This window comes from Lithobates pipiens, unplaced genomic scaffold (genome assembly GCF_037356315.1).
Source record: "Lithobates pipiens isolate NorthernLeopardFrog02 unplaced genomic scaffold, aLitPip1_a1.2 Scaffold_16, whole genome shotgun sequence".
In the NCBI taxonomy this organism is placed as follows: Eukaryota; Metazoa; Chordata; class Amphibia; order Anura; family Ranidae; genus Lithobates; species Lithobates pipiens.
Window position 1 is genome coordinate 55,259,184 of NW_027507748.1, and position 21,852 is coordinate 55,281,035.

Below are 21,852 nucleotides of genomic sequence, written 5' to 3' on the forward strand. Positions count from 1 at the left end.
AGGAGTTAACTATGTTCCCTCACTATGTGTTCTAAGGCCCCTTTCACACTGGGGCGGTGCAGCCGTCTGTGGTAAAGGGCCTCTATTTTTAGCGGCACTTTACCGTCGTCTTAGTGGCGGTCTGCGGCTGCTAGCGGGGTGGTTTTAACCCCCGCTAGGGGCCGAAAAAGGGTCAAAACCGCCTGCCAAAACCGCTCCAGTGTGAAAGCCCCTCGGGCTTTCACACTGGAGTGAAAGGGGCCGAGGTCTAGGGGGAGTGAAAAAGGGGGGTCTAGGGGGAGCTGCAGCACCAAAGGTTTTTCCTGCTTAATGCTGACGCGTTTCACGCTAAAACCAGCGCTTACTCATAGCTACTGTTTTTCAACACTGTTTTTCTGATTCCGAACTGTTCAACATTCATTTTCTTTCATCATTTATTCACATTTCACTGTTCACATATGTTCATTCACCATTGTATTTAATCATACTTTCACCGACATTTTTATTTTAACACTGGCACTATTATTCACATATCTATATTCTGTTTTACTCTGTTTTATTCAATCATTTTTTATTACACATTGTTTTTCATTTACCCCTGGTCATTTAATGATTAGGTGCAGGAGACACATGTGTGGAGACTTCACGATGATAGTTCATCAGCTGTCACTGTTTTCCACTCTTGATTTCACTATCACGTGTTGACACTTGTATGGTATATATTTGTTTTTCATTTTGAACAAAAGTTAGCTATGAGTAAGCGCTGGTTTTAGCGTGAAACGCGTCAGTATTTTGTTCCATTTTTCCCTTTGCTGTGATGTTTCGTGTGATATGGAGTTTTTTCACTTGAAGAAATAAAGGCATTTTTCATTTTTTACTTAACCCGGAGTGCGGCTGTCCAGAGTTTTGTTAATTTCTTGTATACTTGGTTTGTGCAATCAGCCTGCACCTGGAATCCCCACCTATCTGGAGAGTTTGTAGCCTGCTGGTGGATTGACCTGGAGCGGTGAATTTTTGTTTTCTTTGTCGACTTATATTACATATACCGGGGGCTCTGGGCTATAAAGATTTTTTTTTTTTTTTACAGAAGCAGCACAATAAAAGTCGCCCATGTGGCGGGTGTTAAAAAAAAAAAAAAAAAAAAAAAATCTGTGGCAACCATGAGAATTTTAAGCTATTTTTTTATGTATAATCTCAGACCCGTGGCTGTGTATATTTTGTGACTACAAATGTCTGCAGAACCAAAAAAAAGAAAAAATTAAGAAAATCAGTGGATGTTGTTCACATCATATACATAACACTATGGGGGGGGGGGGGCATATGGGTAATTGCTAATTATTTTTTTTAACTGTAGTGCAAGTCTGTTTTGCACTGTCTTGGTCTGTTTTGGAAGGGGACACAGGAAACCTCACAAACCTTCGTTTATGTGTCTTCTCATAGGTTGAATGTGTGATTTCATCGTCATCCTCGGGCTCCTCGGGTACGCTGCAATCTCTGTATTAACAAATCCATAAGAAAGATTAGGGATACAAAGTAGCAAGAAAATCAACAAATCTGCTAAGCATATAGCAAAGAGTGGTTATCCTTACCGGAACTGAGGGTCAGCATTCATGGAACAAAACCACTTTGATGGCAGTTTGCCTACAGCATCAGGAATTTTTCTCCACTTCAGACAGTTGTCACACTGGGCCCAGTTCTGGTCAGGCTTTTTCCTAGACACACAAGGAATGCATAATAACACCTCAATCAATAATACTCCTATTATAAAGGATATGACAAAAATTTTAACACTAGGCTTGACCATTGCTTTTGCACAGAACTTAATATCAAATTACAGACAAACCCCAACAAATTATATAAGTTTCAACTTTCTGTGACACCAGCAGTGTCCTGCACATCTATAGGAATGCAGAATTTTCTATTACAATGCTGGGAGTGATCGTGCAATATAGTGAGCAGTTTGGTGAAGTGAATACAACACAAATAATGCTGGTGCAACACAATAGGATGTCATGAAAACAGTCCAAAACGGGTGCATGAGAAATGGAAAAAGTTCTTATTCCCCTGTGGAAGACCTACGGAGTCGAAACAGCATCTTTTTGCTTCCCACATTATTATTATTTGTGTTGTATTCACTCCCATTTTACACAATTACATTTTTGTTTAAGGTTGTGTTACGAGTATTGGTTATTTTCAAGTTTTCAGTGTTTGCATTTTTGTGTATTATACGTTTAGTCGCTTGTTTATGTTTCCACTCACACAGTTACATTCTTTAGCGCTACACATTATTTTTGCATAAAGCCTCGTTAAAGGCTTACCTGTAGGTAAAAATCACAAAGCGGACTTTAGAATCACTTTAAAGTGGTAATAAAGTATTTTTTGTAAAAAAAATAAATAAAAAAATAATGTCATACTTACAAACCTTCGTGCAGTTGGTTTTGCACAAAGCAGCCCAGATCCTGCTCTTCTCGGGTCTCTTTGGCGCTGCCGGCCCCTCCCTCCTGCTGAATGCCCCCAAAGCAAGCAGTTTGAAATGGGAGCACCTGGGCCGAGCCACAGCTCCCTGTGTCCATTCAGACATGGAGCTGAGGCCCAACCCCACCCCCTCTCCTGGGCAGTTGAGTCTCTTGTGCAACATCGTGGATCGAGATGGGGCCCAAGTAAGTATTGGGGGGGCTTCTGCACACAACGCTTTTTATCTTAATGCACAGAACACACTAAGATAAAAAAAACCTTCAACCTTTACAACCACTTTAAGGCGGATTAAAGGAAATCTACAGTCACAGCATATACTTTCATTTTATAACACCAGCTTTGGAATAATACAAACAAACAATAGTTATATTATTACAGGTACTTATATAGCGCTGTCAATTTACGTAGCGTTTATACATATATATTGTACATTCACTTGACAAGCCAACATAAGTTTACTTGAAAAATCTCCTTTCGTGTTGTGAGTTCTGCCTGTCTGCTCAATTCCCTGCATGCTTTACAGCTTCCCCTCTGCTGTTTCTTTCCATTTCTAAGGATTCTACAGATTTCTATATATCTCATGGCACCTTGCCTCCTGCAAACTATGACTGTTGAACTGACTTGGCATCTCTTAGCACCTCTGGAGGTAGGCTCTGGGAAATGTGTGACATGGCAGTGTCCATCAACAAAGCATAGCGACTACAGGTCACAGAATTCAAGAATGTAAACGTGTGGAGAATGTCACACATCAAGCTTACAAACTTCAACATTGTTCAGATTAATAGAAGTAGGCTAGAAATAATAATACAATGTGGAAAGGAATAGGGTATATTTTACATTTTGACCATAAATAACTTGTTAAAATATCAAAATCTTTTTGGTGACAACAACCAATTGAGGGTCAATTCACATGTGAGCGACACGTCACCTTTTGCGTGCAACAGTGTGACTTGAATGGGCTTACCTACACCTGAAAAAAAAAACGCACCAAAGTAGCTCCTGTACACTTTTTTGGAGCCAACTTTGATGCATTTTGTCATGCAATACGTGCATTTTTGGGGTGCCCTTAAAATGGTAATAAACCTTGCTTGCTCAATTGTACCTACAGGTAAACTTACCTGTAGGTACAAGGATTATCGCCTAAACGTGCACTTTTTTGGTTTCAGAAAAAAACGCACATTTCCACTATACTCTGGCGTGAGGAGAGCCTAAATGCTTCTGTGAATAGTCATAGTCAGTGTATTGAGGAACAGAAGGGAGAATTACTAAGGTTCCAATTGGTAACAAGAACTTCATGCCATTTTGAAAGGCCTTGGGGACCACTGTCTGTAAAGTATAACAATTATATCTTTGTACAATTATGACAAACTACATAAAACAGGTACAATTTAAATAAAAATGTGAAAACTCCACCGGCTGCAATTTTATTTTATTTTTAAGCTGCACTTCTGACAGTGCAAATACAGATGATGGATAGCCAGGCACTTACTCAACATCTTCCATAGGAAGGTCCACCCCGTCAAGGGTATTCTTTTTCAGTTTCATCTCATGCCAGTAGTCATTAAGTTTCTCTCCTAATGCAGTTAGCGTGAGCCTAAAAAAATAAAATAATAATAATTCTGTAGCAGATTTAACCTTTTTCGCTGCCAGAGCCGTTTTTGGTTTTTTTTTTTGCACATGTTAAAATAATAATTTTTGGCCTGAAGATTACACAAAACCCCCAAACAGTATATAGTTTCTTAAAGCAGACACCCTAGAGAATAAAATAGTGGTAGCTCCAATTTTTAATGTCACACGTTATTACTGCACAGGTCTAGGAACCCAAAATGCCAGTAAAAAACACACTAAAAGTGAATTTTAGGGCAAACCAACACAATCAACTACCCAATTTTGTGGTAAAATATAAAAAGACGAGGTTGCACTGACTAAATAGATACCCAACATGTCCAATTTGTGTGCGCCTGTCAAATTTCAAACTTCAGTACCCTATATTTTCTGAAGGCGACACTTCAAAAGCCTTCTATAGATATCTGTTTAGTGTTATGGAGAAGGTCTGGTGCTGGAATTATTGCTCTCCCTCTTGCATACGTGGCGATATGCAACATGTGCAAATCAATGTTTTAACAGCACTCCCGACACATGCATTTACGTTTGTGTGGGTAATTGGGGGGGGGGGGGGTTATCTGCTTGGGTGTATTTTTTTTTTTTGCAATTTTTATTATTTTTTTCCCCATTACATATGGGACAAAAAGTGCCCTGTGATGATTTTTTGAGGCAACAGGTTCTCTTTAATGAGACATGCAGGGTCTCCCCTGTGCTCCACTGAATGTTTTGCAATGCAGATTGCACTGCAAAACATCTTTTCCCAGCTAAGCTAGAGGTTGTCAGAGACATCGCTTTCTGGGTCACAAGAAGGGGAGGAGAATGTTCGCTCTTCTCCTCCAGCCGCTGGCACCCACCATCTCGCCCCCGGGCCCGCAGATGGGCAAGTGGAGCCCGGAAAGCATGGCAGGGCGTGGCGGCGCACCAGTACTGGGGGGGGGGGGGGGGGGGTGTGAGAACAATGGGGCAGCTGTGCTGCCGCCCGAATTCTGCCTGTCAGTTTTACACAATCTCAATGGCTGCAGCCCCTGGATTGTGTGTCAACCCCCCCCCACTGTCAGGTCCATACAATAAACAGATCTGGCAGCGAAAGGGTTAAAGAATGAGTCCATATAAAAAGGTACTTTAGTTACTGGTGGAGCATGATTTCCAATATCTCTTATTTAAAAGATGCCCTTGTTCTAGAACCTGCCTACCTTCTGAAATGCTGGTTGTTCCCATCCACCTTTGGGTGTTTTCCAGTCCTCATCATGTATTCTTTAAAAATGTAAAAAATAACTGAATGTATCCCTTAACCTTCTGTTTGCTCCCCTTTGGTCTGTTAAATAGAGCTCGTCAGCTGATAACTTTCTGCTGACCATAACAGTTAACTGCCTCATTGCAGGGCACTTTCACCCCCTTCCTGCCCAGGCCATTTCTCAGCTTTCATCGCTGTCACACTCTGAATTGACAATGGCGCAGTCATGCTACACTGTAACCATGTGAATTTTTTTTCATTTTCTTCACACAACTAGAGCTTGCATTGGTGGTATTTCTTTTCCAATGTTTTTATTCAGAAAGTTCAAAATGGACATTTATCATCTTAGTGCAAAGTAATTGTACAGGTGTTAGTTTGATTATGAGTCAGTTACATCATACATTGCCTTTTATTTTTGTGAGGTTATATGTATCCCTGTCCCCACTTTAGATTTATTCAGTGGGGACAGACCTGTACCAGGCATTACAAGAGAATTGAACTTGAGATAGAAAACAAGAAGAAAGAGCCCCCTCTAGATGGTGCACAAGTGTGCTTCAAAATGTCACTGAGAACTGTGAGGGGAGGCCCCTTCTCCCTCCGTCACCTCCACTAGGTGTGACCAACTAGATTAAATTCTAAGTGGGCCCAAGGGCCCTGGTTGGTCCGTGGGCCCCTGAAGGCCAGCTCCGGTTGATAGTAAAGAGAGAAGAAGAAAAGGGTAGGAAGCAAAGTTGAGGATAGTGGGGGGGGTGCACCCCGGACCCGGAGAGAACCTCTGAGCCAATCCCATCTCCCTATTCATTGGTGGTATTTAATCACTTCTGGGTTTATTTGTTTGTTTGTGTATTGATTTCTTGAAAACTCAAAAAAAAATTATTGAAAGTAAAACGTATTTTTCATTTTGGATCGAGCACAGGAGGATTATAACTAGTGATGCACTGAAATTTCGTCCCCCGAAAATTATCGGGCGAAAATAGGGTTTTCAGAGTTGTGCCGAAAGAAAACAAAAGTGCCGATAATGGGTGCCGAAAAACGACCGCAATCTGACCATGCTTATGTTGTGTTTTACATAGGTCTTGCGACTCAAAAAACTGCACTAAAAATGCAACACGGGTTCATTTTTAATGCGTTCTTGCTGTGTTTTCAATAGGGAGATTTATTTTTGGGTGTTTTCCAAAAATACACCAAAAATGCAGCAAATAGGATTTTTAACACTGCTTCAAAAAAAGGTGCTAATAGCTGACAAATTCATATTAATTAAAAGGTTGAATAGAATACAATTATTTACAAAAATAAATAAATATATTTTTTAAAAACCGTCAATTTCGGTTTGGGTCAAGCGCATCCTGAATTTCCATTTCGGTGCACCACTTATAACCCGTCGGATAATTTTTTTCGCCATCTGTGACCCATTTTAAAGATTTCCCTTCACTTTCTGTCCCACAGCCGAAACAGGAAGTGAGAGGAAATCCCTGCAAAATAAGGGAATCCCTTGGGACCCCCCAGGTCACTGCTAGTGTCCCCACTGGAAGATTTCCCCTCTATTAGTTTTCTGGGGACAAACCAAAATGTGTAATTAACTTAAAGTGGTTGTAAACCTCAGACACGAAATTTGAACAAAGCATATCCCTATATAGCGTGTACTTGTCTCATTTACACTTATGTATTAATTGATATTGTCTTTGTTGAGTGTCGCAGCAATTTCCCTTTGGGGTTAATAAAGTATTCTGAGCCTGAATTAAGAGCACTAAGTGTAATTTCTGTCTGCTGCTTCGTTCCTCTGCTATCAGCATGAATCACTTCTGACAAGTTTCACCACTTGTGACACCAAGGGAAAAATGGTGACACGGGAGGGATCTCCAGCTTATGTACAGCCTCAGCTCTGTTCCTGCGTGCTGTGTGAAGGGCGGTGTGTCCCTTCTATCCATTCAGCTCTTAGAGCTCTCCTCTCTGACCTCTGCAAAATTTTATTTCAGCTCTCCAGACCCTTTTTCCCCAAACAAGACAAGCTTATAAATTCAGCACTTAGAACAGAAGTAGAGAAAAGAAGACTGCAGATAGACAGATACAACTTATGTAGGAAGATTTGTTTCATCTCTGCATCACCTGAGGATAGTCCCTTCACTGGGTATATGTAAGTGTTTACAACAACTTCAAGTTTGCTTTTAGTTATACAGTGAGGTCTACAGGAGGTGCCCATCAAGGGGACAGGGGGAGCTCTGTGTTTCTATTGTTCGGATACAGAATTATGTGAGCATTCTCATCCTAGGATTGGAAGTTTGCTATTGGCAGAATCTTCAAGTGAAAAAAAAAAATCCTAAAATAAAAAAGCAGCTGCCAAGGATTGGTAAACTATGTTTTTACACTTTTCTTCTTAGCTTTAGACATGTGTGTGTGTGGGGCGGGGGGGGGGGGGGGGGGGGGGGGGGGGCGGGGCCACAGCACCCCCCTCCGCCATCCCTTGTAATGGCTGCATCATGTGTACACACTCGAACTCTCTTGACTAGGGTCCCCAGGGGTGTAAAAAAAAAGAAACAGCTGGTTTAACTCTTAGGCACCTGCTGTTGGCAGAAGCGAAGCTGGTGTTCCAAAACGCATCTCCCGGCAATGAGCTAAAGCATGTAATGGTGTACGATTTCTGTCCAGTAAACCCTGCGACTACACAAAAGAAAAGTCAGTAAATTCATTCAATTCATTTTAATCTGAGTTGTGTGCAATTTCCTGCAGAAGCAGCATACACAACTCCATAGACTTAGCAGGACAGAACTTCCTGAAGCCCGTGCAACGTCCTTTCGCTGTATGAATCTGACCAGCGGATAAAAAGGGTAAAATACTTAATGGAAAGAAATGCCGGTACTATGAGTGAGATGCATAACAGCAGATGTGTTCCAGGATTACCAGCCTGCAGGCAGAAGGGAGTGGAGTGGGCTTTCAACTATGATTAACCACTTGCCGACCAGCCGCCGTCATTATACTGCAGCAGGGTGGCGCAATCCCACAAATCACCGCTGCTGTACTTTGTGTTCTGACAGGGGAGATCACATCACATCCGGTCTTTCTGCTAAGCAGGAAGATAAATCTGTGCATTTCCCCAATCACAGTCCCCCATACAGTTAGAAAACACCTGCAGGGAACACATTTAACCCTTTGATTGCACCTGATGGTAACCCTTTCCCTGCCAGTGTCATTAGTATAATAACAGTGCATATTTTTTAGCATCGATTACTGTAATGTCACTGGTTCCTCAAAAAAAAAAAAAGCGTCAAAAACGTCAGTTAGGTGTCCGATCTGTCCAGTGCAATGTTGCAGTCCCCCTAAATCACTGATCACCACCATTACCAGTAAAAAAATAAAAATGCTATAAATCTTTCCCCTATTATGTAGATGTGATAAATTTTGCGCAAACCAAATCAATCATACGCTTATTGCAATTTTTTTACCAAAAATATGTAGCAGAATACATATCGGCCTAAACGGATGATGAAATTACATTTTTTTACATTTATTTTTTTGGAAAGATTTTATAGCAGAAAGTAAAACTTTTTTTTTTTTTTAAATTGCCGCTTTATTTATTTTTTGTTTATAGAGCAAAAAATAAAAAAATGCACAGTTGATAAATACCACCAAAAGAAAGCTTTATTTGCGGGGGAAAAAAAAGGACCTACATTTTGTTTGGGTATTGTGCAACTGTCAGTTAAAGTGACGCAATTTCCACTAAGAGTCCTAAAACCCTCTCTAGGCTACATTTTTTTACATGTCCCCATGGAGGAAAAAAAACAAAATGTATACAGGGGCGGGATCACTTTAGGAATTTTTCATTTTGATTGGATTGTGCCAACATTTTATGGTTAACCTGACAAAAGATTAAATTCCGATTACTGCTTGGTTGGTGTGGATGATTACATTATTGGATAGGGTTAAAGAATAGTGAATATAGGTCTCACCCTTACCTATAGTCATTGGTGTAGTCAAAGTCTTGTTTGTTATGTGTGGGTTTTAAAAAGTTACATTCAATAATGCCAACAACACCAACTCCCATATTGTTAGCCTAGAAAAAAGAAAAACAAACACGTTAAAAAAAAAAAAAATTGACACAAAAAGAGTCATACGGCTTTTACAGTTATGAAACAGAATGTGCACCTTTAATTGGCAGCCAACTCTAACGTAGGCCTTAATGAGCCTGTTCTTGTGATACATCATTATCCCGTAATGCTCTTTGTTCCGGCAGTTGTATCCAAAAGTAATTTTCACAGTTTTGGGCTTACCATGTTAAGGAAATTACGAGCTCTTATCGCACTGGTAAAACACTGAAATACAACATTTCGCCTGAGAAGGTTGTTAATAAAACAACGGGGTTGATTTACTAAAAGCAAATCCACTTTGTACTACAAGTACACTTGGAAGGGCAGTCGCTGTAAATCTGAGGGAAAGATCTGAAATGAGGGGAAGCTCTGCTGATTTTATCATCCAATCATATACAAACAAAAAAATGTTTTTATTTTACTTGCATGTTCCCCTCAGATCTACAGCGACTGCACTTCCAAGTGCACTTTTAGTGCAAAGTGGATTTGCCTTTAGTAAATAAACTCCAAAGTGATGCAAAATGCTTCAAATCAAAACGCTAAACACATATACTCTGATCTCAAACCTGTATAACCCCCAAGAAACCAGAATTTTTTTTTTTTTGCTACAACCAGCCTATTGATTTAGACCAGGGGTCTACAAACTTTTCAGTACAAGGTTAACATATGTTTTTGAGTACTGTATATATTAGGGCTGCAAATAGCGATTATTTTCATAATCGATTAGTTGGCTGATTCTTGTTTCAATTAATCGGTTAATAACCTTAAAAAAAAAAAAAAAAAAAAAAAAGTGTGGTGTATAATTTAGTTAATATGTAAAGTTTAAAAAAAAAAGGCAATTTATTCTTAAATATCTCTATGCAGTGGTAAATATAAATAACCAACTATATGGTTAGAGAGCAAAATATTGAATCCACTCTGAGAATAACAGACAGAAGATATATATACTGTATATACTATTAGAAGAGATATACTGTATACACTATTAGAAGAGATATACTGTATACACTATTAGAGATATACTGTATACACTATTAGAGATATACTGTATACACTAGAGATATACTGTATACACTATTAGAGATATACTATATACACTATTAGAGAAGATATATACTGTATATACTATTAGAGGAGAGATATACTGTATATACTATTAGAGAATTTATTTATTTTAAGAACGTTCCTTTAGATTTTCTAATAGTTGGTGGGGTCAAATCGATGTTCATTTCCAACCAGTGATGGGACAATTTGGAAATGACAGAAAACTTCTTGGTCAAAGGAATTTTCAGACAGTGTATGTGGTTTTCGTTCAGAAATTACATTCATTTTAAAAACAGAATGTTAAAAACAAGCGAAAATTTAAAACATTCTTTCATTCAGCGAATGTACAAAGATTTTTTTGTCTGAATATTCTAGTCTGAAAATTGATCCTTGTGGCCAGCATAAGGCTCAATGCGCACCTACGCAGTTTGCTTTTGATCTGTTTCTGCTGTGTGTTTTGATTTTTTTCTGATGCAATTTGCGTTTTTGCATTTTTGCATTTTTTTGGCCAGTTTGTTGTTGGGCAGATTAAAAAACTTGCTGCAAAAACTCATTACTTGCTTTTTTGTAGCTTCTCCATTGAAGTATATTGAATCACAAAAAACACTGTTTTGTGTTTAAAAAAAAAAAAGTCCTTGACCCTTTCCAAATATGCAGCGGCTGAAAAAAGCATAGATGGAAACGTGTCCCATAGGAAACCTTGTAAATGAACTGTAGTGCATTTCTGCAAAAAGCAACAAAAAATACAGGAGATGTGAACCAGGCCCAATACATTTAGTAACATAATGGGGTTAAAAAAAAAATTAAAATTAGCCCTTTATAATACAAAAAAAAGTTTGTTTTTTTTACTGTAGAACTGTGAAACTAATATTTACAGTAGCAATTATTTGCTTTTTTTGTACTATAAAGGGCTCATTTTAAGTTTTTTTTATCCCCATTATGTTACTGGCCGATTAATAGATTATGAAAATAGTAATCGATTAGTTGTTTCAGCCCTAGCATATTTGTTTTATCACTGACTGCGGGCAGTCAGGAGAGAAGACCTTTTTATACATAGCCCTTGGCCTGAGATTGTTTAATTTCATTTAGGTAATAGGTTGTTATAATCTTCCGGTTATCTATCATTTTAAATTAGTAGTACCGTGTATGTAGTTAGTTGCATTCATGGACCATCAATGGTTTTGCCGTATTGGGCTTCAATAAAATGGCCGCTTTACATGGTCAGTTAGTCAATACTCTCTTACTATCACTTATAAACGGTCACCAACAAAATGGCCGCCATGGGCTACGAAAAAATGTCAGTGACCTCCAGGCTCCTACATACGCTGCATGCGTATAATGCGCCGGGCTGACGACTGACTCCACCCCCACGTTTATGCTCGAGTCTCTGAGGCTTTCTTGCTTGCAGAATTGCAGAGAACAGGAGAAGTTTGGTTTGTGGCGAAGAGCTGGAGTCTGGTTTGTGGCAAACGCAGCAACTTTGCAAGATCAGCTAATTTTGGAAACTTGAAAAATAAAAATACTTTCAAAGTGTTGCGTGCAAAATGGTAGCAGTCATTTAAAAATGGGGTATACCTAGTTAGGGAAAAAATGGGGTGGAGTGGCAAAATGGGGTTTCGCCTAGGGTCTCAAAATCCTTGCACCAGCAGCTTGCTATGGAGGCACTGGAAAGAGGGGAGGAGTCTGGAGGATTAGTGGGGGAATCCAGAAGAGGAGGATTGTGACAGGCAATTATAAAAGGTTTATTTATTTTTTATTCCTTAAGAATTACTTGTTAAAAACAAACTTGAGTAGAACTAGTTTGGGCAACTGTAGGGCTACCTTATCACTCTGGTAGCAAGAAAACCTCAGATAAGATCAAAGCCTAATGCAACAAAAGACCACTGGCAGTGTAGGTAAAGTGACGTGAATGTGTTTATTTTTGTTTACTTAGTTGACCAAAGAATAACCTAAAAACACAAAAAAAAAAAAAAAAACAGACGGTCAATAAATCATATAATAAAAGGATACAGCCAGAAACTTGGGTCTGTAGACATCCTTTTCTATGAGGGCAAGGCTTTTGGAAACGAGTTGTGTTTGAACTTTTTCACCTCTGATAATGATCTGCATCCTTGGTTTCAAATACAGAATGCTGCAATAAGCCTGCAAATGAAACAAAAGCTCAAAATGTAAATTTTCTGCAAGGAGCTTCGAAAGTCGCATTTCACAGAAGAAACAGAAAGACACCACATCAAATGTTTCTGGAAATTTCTCATAATCCACCTCATTGGTAGTATTTGCTAGACAGAACAAGCTTATCTAAAAAGGATCGGCAAGGCTCTGCCTCTAGTTCCCCCACCTAGTGGTGAAGTAGTAGTCAACTCATTTTCTTTAACCACTTAAGCCCCGGACCAATTTGCAGCCAAAGGACCAGGCCCCCTTTTTTTGCGATTCGGCACGGCAACGCTTTAACTGACAATTGCGCGGTCGTGCAACGCGGCTCCCAAACAAAATTGATGTCCTTTTTTTCCCCCACAAATAGAGCTTTCTTTTGGTGGTATTTGAGCCCCTCTGCGGTTTTTATTTTTTGCGCTATAAACAAAAATAGAGCGACAATTTTGAATAAAATGCAATATTTTTTAGTTTTTGCTATAATAAATATCCCCAAAAAATATATAAAAAAAATTGTTTTCCTCAGTTTAGGCCGATACATATTCTTCTACATATTTTTGGTAAAAAAAAAAAAAAAAAATCACAATCAGCGATTATTGATTGGTTTGCGCAAAAGTTATAGCGTTTACAAAATAGGGGATAGTTTTATACCATTTTTATTAATATATATATTTTTTTTTTACTAGTAATGGCGGCGATCAGCGATTTTTATTGTGACTGCGACATTATGGCGGACACATCAGACATTTTTGACACAATTGTCATTTATACAGCAATCAATGCTTCCTGTGTAAATGACACTGGCAGTGAAGGAGTTAACCACTAGGGGGCAGTGTAGTGTTATGTATGACGTTATGTGTTTTTTTTTTGTAGGGGGTGTGACCTGGCATGTGACATCACAGGGAAGCACTGAGAGAGGTTTGTTTACACAGACCTCTCCTCATTCAGCTCTGTGACCCGATCGCGTCCGCTGGCCCCGTGGCCACGGAGAATAGGACCGGGTCGGGAGTGCGCCGGCGCGCTCCCAACCCACAGCTGGGCACTTAAAGAATCACATACCGGTACGTGATTGTGCCCAGTCGTGCCATTCTGCAGACGTATATTGGCGTGAGGCGGTCCTTAAGTGGTTAATAGAAATAAATACAGTAATAAGACCATGGGGTTTTTTTTTTGATTTTTGTTTTTATTTTTTTGATTTTTTTTTAGGTGCAAGACACAGAAGCAACAAATAATTTGTAAAAAAAAAAATTACTGTAATTTTTCAACCTTGTAATAAAAACATTTATAAAATTTTACTGTCATTTTTTAACTTTGTTATAAAATCCTGTATTTTTTTTTTTTTTTTTACAAATTTGTTGCTTCCGTGTCTTGTATCTAAAAAAAAAACCCCATGGTCCATTTCTTTCTTTACCAATTTGAGGAGTGTGTAGCTTGTTTTTTTTTTGGGCAATCATCTGATTTTTTATTGTGCTGTTCATTTTCACAGGAGTGCAGAACGAACTGCACTTGTGTGATCCACAGGAGAAGTACAACCAAACAAGTTTTGGCTGTACTTCTCCTGTAGCCCTGGTTCACATTGGTGCGATTTGAAATGTCACCCCGAAGTTGCCAAAAGTAGTTACTGTACTACTTCAGGGTGCGATTTCCATTGACATCCGTGCAGGAACCCGCACAGGTGTCTCTGAAATCGTCCCCGAAGTCGGGACTGACATGTGGGAAGGAAATTGTGCGAGTTCAGCTGAACTCGCACGATTTCATTCCCGCTGTCAGTGTGAGCCAGGGATTAGGCTGGGTTCACACCTATGCGAATTGGATGCGGGTTTCCCTGCATCCAATTCTCATGGTAGGAGATTGTAACCAGCTGTCTATGGAGCCGGTTCACTTATCTCCGCTGCCACTCCGGTGCGAATTTGCACAGGGGTCCTGTTGCGTCTTTTGGTCCGTTTCAGGTCCAAATTCAGCCCAAATTTTCGGACCTGAAACAGTGAAAGGGGACATACCTGACCCCCAGCTATGAGCCGCATGCGGAGATCGTGTGAACCCAGCCTTAAAGTAGAACTAAGCACAAAACTTTTTTTTTTCATCACTACATGTTTCTTTGTATTCAGGAACTGGAGAAAAAAAAAACTAAATCTTGTACTATAGGAGGTGCCTGCATGTAAAGCTACATATAAGTATTCCTTATTAATTGACAATTTATTATAATATTTTGTGTTGAGAAATTATCTAACTGTGAATACCTCTTTTGCTCTGATTTTTAGTACTCAATTTTAAAATCTCTTGAAATAAAAAGAGTAGAAAAGGAAAAAATTAAAAAAATAAAAAAAGTAATCCTGCATGATGGAAGGCTTGGGTGCCGGAATTCACTAACCAAATGTTCATTTATCTGTACTAAAGTGACAACAAGGACGTTTTAAAGGCAGAAAACACCTTTGACAAGACGACTCCATGTAGTGCCTTACAAGTAATGAGGATTATGCCTCCTCTACAGAGAGGAATGTATCAAATAGCATGACTATCAATGATATCAGCACACGCATACAAAGCCTAACAGCATACGTGAACACTTGACATACACGTAATGAGTAGTCACTGTCTGGAGCAACTTGGTCCATCCTGTCTTGCTTCTTATAGCCCTTCTTATTAGAACCATCCGTCTCCTCAGGAATTCTTATGTCATATTTATCATTCACAAAATCAAATTCTGTACATCCACGCTTGTCCCTAAGGGCAAAAAAACAAAACAAAAAATAAACAAAATGTTAAAAAAGAAAAACCTGTAGGTTAAAGTACATTTAAAGCCATTAAGCTGGTTTTCCATACTAGGAGTAGTAAATAGTAAAAGCCGTTCACCGTTTCTTTGAGACAGATGTTACAGAAACAAATGCCCTCACTGGAAGTTTTCCCCACTGACAACAATGGATTTGCCCACTGACTCAACAAAAATGAAGCAGCGGCACAATTTGTCACCTCTCCTCCTGTCAGCGTGTTCCCTTTTGGCACAGCTGGATTCCTGGACAGGTAAGTGCCCTAAAATTAAAAGTCAGCAGCTATAATGTTGAGCCTGGAGCACCTCTTTAACCACTTAAGGAACAGGCCTCTTCTGACAGTTATTGTTTACAAATAAAAATCTGCATTTTTTTTTACTACAAAATTACTTGGAACCCCCAAACATTATATATATATATATATATATATATATATATATATATATATAGATAGATAGATAGATAGATAGATAGATAGATAGATAGAGAGAGAGAGAGACCCCTAGAGAATAAAATGGGGGTCATTGCAAATTTTTATGTCACACGGTATTTGCGCAGCGATATTCCAAACACAATTTTTTGGGGAGAAAAATTAGCTTTCATTCATTTTTTTTTTATATTATAGGAAAGTTGATGTTACACTGAGTAAATCGATACCCAACATGTCATGCTTTAAATTTGGCTCCAAGCTAAGGTACTTAAATATCTCCGTAGGTGATGCTTTAATAAAAGTGTACCGAGTCAGGAGATCTAGTGCTAGAAATATTGTTCGTTATAGAGTTTGCGGCAATGCCTCGCGTGCGTGACCTACTTAGGTGTTCGCCACTGCGCACATGATTTTTTATTTTATTAAATTTTTATACTGCCCCTTTAAAGAGTAAATCCTCTTGTTGAGGGAAAAAAAAAAAACATTCCCCTCTGGGTGATCGGTGTACATTGCAAGGATTTTAACAAACTTTGTTGGAGATTGCTACCTGTTATTCTGAAGAAATCCCTGTGTGTTTGCCTGTGTCCATATGGAAAGTGAATCTAATGGGAGTGGTTTCATAATTATCAATCAGCTGGAGCACCTGCAAGGCTCTGGAGAAAATTTCAGGGTCTGCATCCCTTTAGGCCCCTTTCACACGGGGCTGTCCTCTTTGACAGACTCCATTTGCTCAGCTGGGATCGATCTGTTGATCTCCGCTCAGCAGGAGAATGACATGTCCATCTCCGCTCACTGTGCAAAGATGGACCTTTCAGAGCCCCGCTCTCCTCTATAGAAGATTAAATGAAAAGAGATCCGCCAGTCCGTTTTCATCCAATTCCATCCCATCAACGAATGGAAAATAGGGCCTCCGTCTGGATATAGCGGAACGGATAGCGCCGGATGTCAGCGGACATATCACAGCTGACATCCGTTGCTCCATAGAGGTGCATGGACCGTCCCATCAGGTCTACCTGAAAAAACAGACAGGCGAACCTGATCGGACAGCATGCGTGAAAGGGCCCTTAGATGTGATTTCCTATGGGAGTATTTCACCAAAAATGATATTGTTGTTGCAGGGGATTCCTGAAATCTGACTTTCAACTTAATGCAAACTTCTGGGAAAATCAGCGAGCCAATTACACAAGCAGGAAATTATGTTTCTGGTGGAGTTCTGTACACATTCTGTGTACAGAACACCTCCAGGTAGCCATATTGCATTTACAGAAAATTATAGTGCTGCAGATTGAAAAATAAAAAGGTAATTTTTAACTTTTTTTCAATTACAATATGACTAGTGTAGCAATTGTATGCACCATTTCTTATTCCCCACGAAAGTGGAGTTACCCTTTACAATTTTTGATCACTTTTACTGCTGTCACAAGAAATGTAAACATCTCTGACAACAATAAAGCATGACAGGTCCTCTTTATCTTTATGAAGATATCTGGAATCAATAAGACCCCACATCTCTCATCTACAATAGAAAGCATCTGAAAAAAAAAAAAAAAAAAAAAAAAAACCCACACACCACACGCGCATTGATCTAATGCTTTCCAAAAAAAAAAAAAAAAAAAAAAAGGGAATGGCCATTGTTTACATGTCACTTAAGCCATAGGGATGAGCGGAGGACATCTTTCCTCTGCTAATTTCTTTGGCTAGCCGTGGCCACTGCCAGATTGGATCCCAGGCTTTCAGATGTGCAAGGTAACCACTGAAAAGCAGCCAGGGGGCGGAGCTAAAAGTGATCCAGCAGTTAATCAACCACACGGATCACTTTTAGCAGTAAGAGCAGTGGCTGCTGAAAATTTTAATACCGGGGTTATGGCATCTAGCTGCAGCCACGACTCCAGTATTAAACTGCAATGATACATGATGTATTTTTCCACTTAGGTGGCCAACAAGTGGTTATAAAATACATTTAATCCCTTGGCGCTGGGCAAACGTAAATACTCGACCTTTCGGCGCCTAGTCCTTGGCGCTGAGAGGCTGCATATTTGCACGAATTGCTGTCAATTCAGCTGCACCGAGAGCACATGCCCTGTGTGCCCCCGGCAATTACCAGCGCCAAACCAAAAGCGCGTTATTTTAGGATCATGTGACTGCTGTGACAGACATTAACGCCGGTCATGTGATCTTAAGCCCTGCCTCCCAACAAACCTAAACCTCTGAAAGGATGGGGAGGTGTGGCATAATGTGGTTAACGTATTTATGTACACAAACTAGCATTATTATCAAAGTAAACCGTATGTCCAATAGAAAAATGTCTTAATTTAGATTTAGTAGGGAAAGGTTACAACCGGTCATGTTTTACATGCAAAATTCTGTGTTCTGGAAATAAAAAAAGAGGCGTGCTTGCACAGGAAAACTGGTAATGCATAGAAGCACTGGAGGTTTACAAGAGTACAGCTCACTTCTATGGCTGGCTATATGCAGCTCCCTGAGCACAAGACAGTGCTAGGAACTTACGCTAGGCATATAAAATGCTTCTAAAATCTCAGTAGAGCCTGCATTCTCCCAGTTCAGGAATAAATGAGCAGTTCCTCTGCAAACCCGGACAATAATTAGTGGTTGCTGAGTGGTTTATTAATGTCTTTCCAACAGCAAGGAAGGAAATTATGTAAATGTTTAGCATTACTGTTACAGATTCTTGTTGGTTTTGTTGTTCATAAATTTGCCATATAAACTACCAAAGAGGAAAAGCACAGCCCAAATATGTAAGGAAGGGACATAAGGGATGCAGAAATTCACATATTTTTGTAGGACTCCGGTCTACCATCAGTTACAAGATCATAAGCCACAAAAGTGTGTTGGATTTATTTTTTTAAATTTGGCTTCTCCAAGAGACGGTTAGAACCATGGAAGTTCTGGAAGCAGTAAGCATTTCAACAGACTGGTGTTTTCGAAAATACGGTGGCAATTTGTCAAGGAGACATTTTGCTGTAGGAAGGTTCCAGACAAAGACACATCTCTCTATTATGATTTGGAAATTAAACAGCACTTGTGTGCTAAACAATGCAGAGACTTCCCCTTGCTTTTTGTTGTCAGTCTGTAAATAATTTACAAGACATTATATATTATGTATCCTCTGCTGTAGTTTGTCTTCAGCCTGGGCATAAGAGTTATATCTAAAGAGTCCTAGATCCCAGGGTCCCAATGCCCTTTTTAGAATGGCATTTGATCAGGTTGTAGACAGGCGCAGCCTATTTTCTCCACTGCGGGTGGCGCTCAACCACAGTGGCATTGGAGAAGGAAAGGAAGTCAAGAGAAACATGGTTCCTCTATGGTTTCCTGGGTGAGCGATCTGATTGGATGCTGCAGCCCCATGTGACTCTGGCAGCCATCTTATGTCAGGCAGTCACTATTTAAGACCACGGCTCCCAGGTTTGGCACACATTTAGCATCTGCTTAGTGTAGAGACAGGTCACCTGCCTGACAGTAAACAGTGGTAGAGAGGTTCCAGAGGAATAGGAAAAGGATAAGGACATGCCATCCTACCTGGAAGCCTCCCCATTTGGGTATGGACCAGCCAGGCCGCATTCTGCCCCTCAAGACAAACATTTGCACCTCCGAGATCTGCTCTGCTACCAATCACTGTTGCATCCTGCAAGTGTTACTGGTTGGGTGTACTCCAACTGGACTTGTTGCGACTTTCAAATGAACTTTAATACAAGTTCTGTTTACTGCAACCACACCTCCCCATGAGGTGTTTTTTTTAAACACACTCCCTCCCAGCTGCTATACCGGCTGGGAGCATGTAAAACTTTTTTTTTTAAGTCTACTGTTGGCCTATAGGTGAAAGTAATAAAGGCAGCTATGAAGCTGCCTGATCACTTCAACAACTGGCACATTGTGCCAAAACCCCCCCGCCATGAATATTGGGTTCTGCAGATAGTGATATTGAGGATGAGGAAACTTTGACCAACTACAGCAGACCATCCAATATACACATTAGATCCATGAGGATGCCCCCGATTTCCAAACATAAGTGGACTGGCCTTTTTCTGGCTCCTGTGCAAAAAAGATCTAGAGAAAATGAATTAGAATTAGAGAGGTCTTGATTATTTAAACAAGGAAGAAAGGAAAGCCCTGAGAGAACGAGAAAAGGCACCTAACCTAGAGATTAATGGAAGCCACAAGGGCGGGAATGTAGTATTAATGACCGAAACAAAGCATGTACCTATAAAAAATATAACTAATCCACTCCTTATCTGGTAGTTACCCCTAATCCCAGGCTTAAACTGATCTTTGAAGCAGAATTGATTTCTAAAAAGGAATTGAATTACTTGATTGTTAAAGAATTTAATATTACAACATTTTATAGAATCTCAAAGCTACATAAATGTCTAAGTAACCCGCCCAGGAAGACCAATTGTGTCCACTTTAAAGGGTCCGTTGGAGCGAGTGGGTAAATTTAGAGATGTGTGATCAAAGAGCTGTTGTGTAAACTTCCCTCCTTTTTGCAAGATACTAGAGATGTCCTCCTGAAAGTAGTAGACGTAGTTATACCAACAAGAGCTCTCCAAAGTGGGGATCAAACTTGAGTCACTATAAACGTTGATCCCACATGAAAAGGGATTGCGGGGGGGGGGGGGTCTCACATTTCCTTAAACTCAAATTTCCTTAATTTGGATCCCATAATGAATTCAATATTGAAACTTTGGAACTCACATTAAGCCATCATTTCTTCCAGTTCTTGGGAACTAGTTAGCAACAACTAAGGGGCACTTCATGGGTGCACTCTCGGCCCCAGCCTATGCATGCTTGCACCTGGGCCTTTGGGAAGGGGAAGTGGTCTACCAGTCCTTGCTGTACCTCGGCCACAGTCTTCTGTAGTTGAGTTACATTGATGATGTCCTGATGACTTGAACCTTTGTGCAAGAATTTAACAATAGGAATATCAAATTGACTTATACCTACCATGAAGAATCAGTGTCTTTTTGTGATCTATTGATTAATGTGAAAGACAACAGATTAATTACCAAGACTTTTTGGAAAAAAACAGCAGCAAACACGTTATTACAGGCCAGAAGTCATCAACCTGACTTCTATTTGTGGAATACCCAGTGGGACAGTTTCTCCACATTAGGAGGAACTGTTCACAAAACGGAAGACTTCCTAGAGGAGGCCACTGATATGTACGAACGTTTCAGAGAGAGAGGATTTTCTCACAAATCGACCTGCACAGAGTCCTGATCTCAACCCGACAGAACACCTTAGGGGATGAATTAGAGTGGGGACTGTGAGCCAGGTCCCCTTGTCTAACATCAGTGCCTGACCTCACAAATGCGCTTGTGGAAGAATGGTCAAACATTCCCATAGATACACTCCTAAACAACTCAATATTAAACCCTACGAACGAAGACTGGGATGACATTAAAGTTCAAGTGCGTGTAAAGGCAGGTGTCCCAATACTTTTGGTGATATAGTGTAAGTGCAAAGTTTAAAAAAAAAAAAAAAAAAAAGTTTAGGTTACCCTTCTAAGGGAATTTACCCTATTAAGGGAATATGTACCCAAGTGGCTGTCAACTTTTTCCCCTCGTGTCAGCTTTGTTTCTCTAAATACAAAAAAAAATAATAAATAAAAAAATAAAACTTAATACTGTAATCTTAAAAAAAAAACACTTTAAATAAAAACACCCCCCCCCCCCCCACAAATTTTAAAACCCCTCCACCCCCACACATAAATGTAAACAAATCGCAAGAACACCTACGTATGAAAACCATGATCGTGCACAGATCAGGCATCGTCACGATAATTCTAGAAGCACCATTCACGGTTCATTTTGAATGGATAACCTGTGAAGGCTTAAAAATCATCACCTATAGTCCCGTTTTTGTATACGTACTGTAGTTTGTTGCCATGTTTTTGCATGCTTGCAAATGTCAGGAGTTAATATGCTTGGTATCTACTCATTCGACACAGCTTTATCTTTTATATTTTAATAAGAATTTAGGTCATATGTTGTGTTTCAGCCCATCAAAATTAACTTTAGTGTATTTTTTTTTTTTTTACAGAAAATATGGCTTTAATAAACAGTTGTGCCA

General features: G+C 39.7%; 1 protein-coding gene across 1 annotated transcript in view; it reads right to left on the bottom strand.

The window, feature by feature from the left end:
• Positions 1–21,852, bottom strand: part of MORC3 (MORC family CW-type zinc finger 3) — a 105,062-nt gene that overhangs the window by 22,414 nt on the left and 60,796 nt on the right. Inside the window, exons 6-12 of the mRNA XM_077479922.1 lie at positions 15,147–15,294; positions 12,430–12,561; positions 9,434–9,553; positions 9,244–9,341; positions 3,944–4,048; positions 1,569–1,691; positions 1,396–1,473 (exon numbers count right to left, since the gene is read on the bottom strand). Coding sequence (XP_077336048.1) covers positions 1,396–1,473; positions 1,569–1,691; positions 3,944–4,048; positions 9,244–9,341; positions 9,434–9,553; positions 12,430–12,561; positions 15,147–15,294 — 804 coding nt within the window. The remainder of the gene's footprint in view (positions 1–1,395; positions 1,474–1,568; positions 1,692–3,943; positions 4,049–9,243; positions 9,342–9,433; positions 9,554–12,429; positions 12,562–15,146; positions 15,295–21,852) is intronic.